We start from the raw sequence: 5002 nt of genomic DNA, 5'->3' as shown, positions 1-5002 counted from the left end.
TACAAACTATAGAAAGCAGTGATGAACAAAGAATCACATGATTAATTATCATCATTGTTGTTATTATTGGCCTTCTTCTCACTACTACTACTATTACGACCCCTACTTGTACCACTCAGTTGCGGTAGCAGTAGTCTAACAGCTGGCGTGCTTGACATGGGAGCCCATCACATTCATTCCCTTGCGTGTTTGACATCAGGCTTGTTGGAGCGCTTCCTAACGACCGTGAGCAGCCCTCTCGGTTCCGCTGAGAGGGGGAGGCTGCTGGCATTTCACACAACTGCACCAACATGGCAGCTCCCAGAGACACGGGAACCTAACCAAGATGCACTGAGATCATGGTTACACATGTATGTTGGTTCACACACACACACACACACACAAAGATACTACACACTCACAGTATGTACACATAGCCATACAGACTAACACACAGTATGTACACATAGCTATACAGACTAACACACAGTGCCACCTGCACGCACATATGCACACCCACACAAACGGACATACAACCTCTGAAAGCGTCTAGGGAATCTCTCTCGCACGCACGCGCGCGCACATACACATCTGTTTTAGTCACACGTGCACATACACACAAGCTTGTACACGAGCACACACGCACTCACAAGTGGTTCGCGCGCGCGCGCGCACGAGGACATACCACCCCTGAAAGCGTCTGGGGAAACTCTCACGCACGCACGTGCGCACACGAGGACATACCACCCTGAAAGCGTCTCGGGAAACGCTCACGCACGCACGTGCACACACACACACCCACGCACACACAAGCGGACATACCACCCTGAAAGCGTCTAGGGAAACTCTCACGCACGCACGTGCACACACACACGCACACACGAGGACATAGCAGCCCTGCCAGCGTGTAGGGAATCTCGCGGTGATAATAATGGAGGCGCCTCGGCTGTGTGGCTGCTTTGCGAGCGCCGCATGTCAGCGGGCGGACGCGGAGCGAGCAGGGATCCTCCTGGGCTCCTGTCCTGGTTTCAGGGCGACCGATTGGTGATCTGGTTCACCCAAGGCTCCCACGCCACCCTCGGCGTATCTGGGTCAGAATGCGCGAGGAGGGCTCATTTACATGCGAGATTTTAAAACTATCGCCCGAAGCTCATCACGCAGGTTCTGCGGTGACCTACTTTAGGCAGGTTAGACGTTCCCCCGTGGTTACCAGAGACGGCCCCTTTAAGACGGGCGGGTTCAGGGGTTAGCAGAAGGGGATTGTGGGTAGCCGTGGGGTCGAGGTGTCTGGTGGTTGTGAGCTAGCGTGTCGAGCAGCCCGAGTTGATCATTTTGAGCTGTGCCCTTTAAGTTTGGCGGAGGAAATAAACGCTCCCACGGCTGTGCGGTCACAAGGAGAGACTGTCATCCACAACAAGCGGCTTATTACAACCTACGGTTACGTTTTAAAGTAGAGCGACCTCTAGTGGCCGCGCTGCCAATACCACTCTTACCTACTATACTAGACGGCGAAACAACACAAAAACGCACTATCTATTCTGTTGTTATCAAATAGTTTTTATCACTATTTACTGACTACTTACCTTTATTGACCTGCCTACGAGGCGTCATAGAAACGACGTCAACAAGTAGAGAAAACCCACAATGCACAGAGGCGAGAAGTACCCTGTGGCGTATCTCCTGCCGCCGGTAGGGGGCGCTAATTTGGGAAACGCTCCTGTGGGTCGTATTAGATGGTGTACGACCTATGCGGTCGTATGGGTTGGAGGACTTGTTGAAAGGAGACGGGGTCTCGTCCCCCGTCATCCTCCACATTGGTGACGTAAGCCACCAGCGCAGTGCACGACTTCCGGGAGACGGCTGCGGCAGCATGGTTCGCTCAGTCCAGTTCGCTGTTAGGAACGTCACCGTGGATGAGACCCGGTACTACTACGTCGTGGCGGCACCCCTGGGTGGCCCGGTTTGGCACGCCGTCTGGTCTCACTTCTGACCGGGGCCCGCAGTTCACGTCCGAGCTCTGGACTGCAGTCGCGGAAGCATGCCCTGCAGGGTACAACCCGCAGGGGGCAGCTGGACCATGCCCTGCAGGGTACAACCCGCAGGGGGCAGCTGAAGCATGCCCTGCAGCGTACAACCCGCAGGGGGCAGCCGAAGCATGCCCTGCAGGGTACAACCCGCAGGGGGCAGCTGGACCATGCCCTGCAAGGTACAACCCGCAGGGGGCAGCGGAAGCATGCCCTGCAAGGTACAACCCGCAGGGGGCAGCGGTTAGGTGAGCGGTGTCATCGTCCTATGAAGGCCGCTCTTCGGGCCAGCCTCACAGACCGCAGCTGGGTCGACCTGCTCCCGTGGGTCATGCGTGCCCCGCGGTCCGCCCCTAAGGAAGACCTCCAGTCCTTGTCGGTTTTGCTGGCTCATAGCCAGCCATTGCGGGTCTCGGGGGAATTTCTCCCGGACGGCGCGGCACCCTGATCCGCTGCCCGCCAACGGGCTGTGTGCCGGGACAGCACCGGCGTTTTCACTCCGGTCCCAACTTCGCAGCATGGCTTCCCTCGGCCTTACGTCCCTAGGGACCTGCAGTTGGCCGGGTACGCCTTCATCCGGCACGACGCCCACCGTATCCCCCTGTGCCGCCGCCCCCCCCCCCACGACGGCCTCTTCTGTGTCCTGGTGGCGGGGGCTAAGAACGTTGTGGTGGACGTGGGTGGTAAGCCCGAGCGGGTCTCGGTGGACTGCCTCAAGCCAGCTCCCCTGGATTTGGACCGGCCGGTTCAACTGGCCCAGCCCCCGCGGCGTGGAGCCCCCCCCCTGCCCCTACACCCTTCAAGAGGAGCCGTTTTGGCTGCATTATTCGTCCCCCGCCACCTTGATTTCTTTTCTTTTTGTCGTGGTGAATTCTGGGAGGGGTGAGGGGGGGGGGATAGTGACCTACTTCAGGCAGGTTAGACATGTGTACCAGAGGCTGCCCCTTTAAGACGGCAGAAGGGGATTGTGGGTAGGTAGACTCGGGGTTGAGGTGTTCAGTCGGCCGTGGCAACGCATCAGGGGCACAGCTTTTTAGGGGGGGGGGGGGGACACAACTTTGCAAACGATCGTCACCTTTTATGTCATTATGCAGCAAGGAGGAAACAAAGTATCCGACCCCAGAAGGTCAGCGCCAGTCACACAGAACAGAAGAGACTAATGGGTATTTTCGCGTAAGTGGTACCCGGAGGAACCCCCACCCCCAAAAACGCCCCCACCCCCGAGTTCTCTCGCTGTTTGAATTCCTGGCGGATTACTCGGACGTGGCCACGGGGTTAACGCGCACGAAAGCCGCCCGGAGGCGCGCGCAGTGAGGCTGCAGGGCTGGCGGGAGCCGCGCCTGTTGTCGCAAGGCACACGGGGGATTATGGGGGAGAGAAAGGAGCCGGGCCCGTGTTATGCTTTCCTCCTCTGAGCCTTTTCAACCGAGAAGAAGCACAAGTCTGCGGTACTAAAAACACTCCCCCTCCCCCCCCACACACGTTGGGGGGAGGGGGAGCAAGTTTGAACCCCATGACCGGATGTGACGAGGTAGTCGGGGGGGGGGGGTGTAATCCTCAACAGCTACTGTCCTGGGACCCATTAGCGGAGCGCTTTTAGCTCTGCTTCGACGGGGCCACCTGGGGGGGGGCGGGGGTGGGGGGGGGACTAAGGCTGGTTGTGCTGCCAGTTTCAAACCAGATCACAGTGGATGTGAGGAAAGCTTGTGCATGAAACAAGCGTAGCCGCCCAGTTAACCCCCCGCCCGCCCCCCCATATTGTGTTAGCAGAAGGGGATTGTGGGTCCACTATCAATCAGGGTCGCGGGGATGCTGGTCACTGGGCGGCAGGTGGGGAGACACCCCTGGACAGGCCGCCAGGCCGTCACACACACACACACACACACACACACACGCACACACACCACGTCACAGTAGTATATGTAATGATGGTGGCTTATACTATGTACTACATATATGAATGGTGGCTTATGTAGTACTACGTATATGAATGATGGCTTATGTAGTACTACGTATATGAATGATGGCTTATATGTAGTACTACGTATATGAATGATGGCTTATGTAGTACTACGTATATGAATGATGGCTGATATGTAGTGCTACGTATATGAATGATGGCTTGTGTAGTACTACGTATATGAATGATGGCTTATGTAGTACTACGTATACGAATGATGGCTGATATGTAGTACTACGTATATGAATGATGGCTTATATGTAGTACTACGTATATGAATGATGGCTTATGTAGTACTACGTATACGAATGATGGCTGATATGTAGTACTATGTATATGAAAGATGGCTGATATGTAGTACTACGTATATGAATGATGGCTGATATGTAGTACTACATATATGAATGATGGCTTATATGTAGTACTACTACGTATATGAATGATGGCTGATATGTAGTACTACCTATATGAATGATGGCTGATATGTAGTACTACATATATGAATGATGGCTGATATGTAGTACTACATATATGAATGATGGCTTATGTAGTACTACGTATATGAATGATGGCTGATATGTAGTACTGCGTATATGAATGATGGCTGATATGTAGTACTGCGTATATGAATGATGGCTTATATGTAGTACTACGTATATGAATGATGGCTTATATGTAGTACTACATATATGAATGATGGCTGATATGTAGTACTACGTATATGAATGATGGCTTATGTAGTCCTACATATATGAATGATGGCTGATATGTAGTACTACGTATATGAATGATGGCTTATATGTAGTACTACGTATATGAATGATGGCTTATGTAGTACTACGTATATGAAGGATGGCTGATATGTAGTACTACGTATATGAATGATGGCGGTGTCGAGCGCAGGTCTCCCCAGTTTGCAGTGTAGACGTCACCGTCAGGTTTGCTTTACGTGGTCATTAGAAGGCAACGTGGGGTTGTAGTGCTGATTTTGAAGTTCCCCATTCGTTGTACTGTCGCTCTATCCTGCTTCCTGTGGGTG

At 53.5% G+C, this 5002-nt stretch overlaps 1 protein-coding gene across 1 annotated transcript in view; it reads right to left on the bottom strand.

The window, feature by feature from the left end:
• The window catches only part of galnt16 (UDP-N-acetyl-alpha-D-galactosamine:polypeptide N-acetylgalactosaminyltransferase 16), a 14584-nt gene extending 12061 nt beyond the window's left edge, over positions 1–2523 (bottom strand). Inside the window, 2 exon segments of the mRNA XM_056295444.1 lie at positions 2037–2217; positions 2305–2523. Of these exon segments, the coding sequence (XP_056151419.1) occupies positions 2037–2217; positions 2305–2523 (400 nt within the window).
• Between the last annotated feature and the right edge of the window lie 2479 nt (positions 2524–5002).

Source organism: Lampris incognitus, chromosome 16 (assembly GCF_029633865.1).
Source record: "Lampris incognitus isolate fLamInc1 chromosome 16, fLamInc1.hap2, whole genome shotgun sequence".
In the NCBI taxonomy this organism is placed as follows: Eukaryota; Metazoa; Chordata; class Actinopteri; order Lampriformes; family Lampridae; genus Lampris; species Lampris incognitus.
This window is presented reverse-complemented; position numbering and strand designations above follow the sequence as displayed.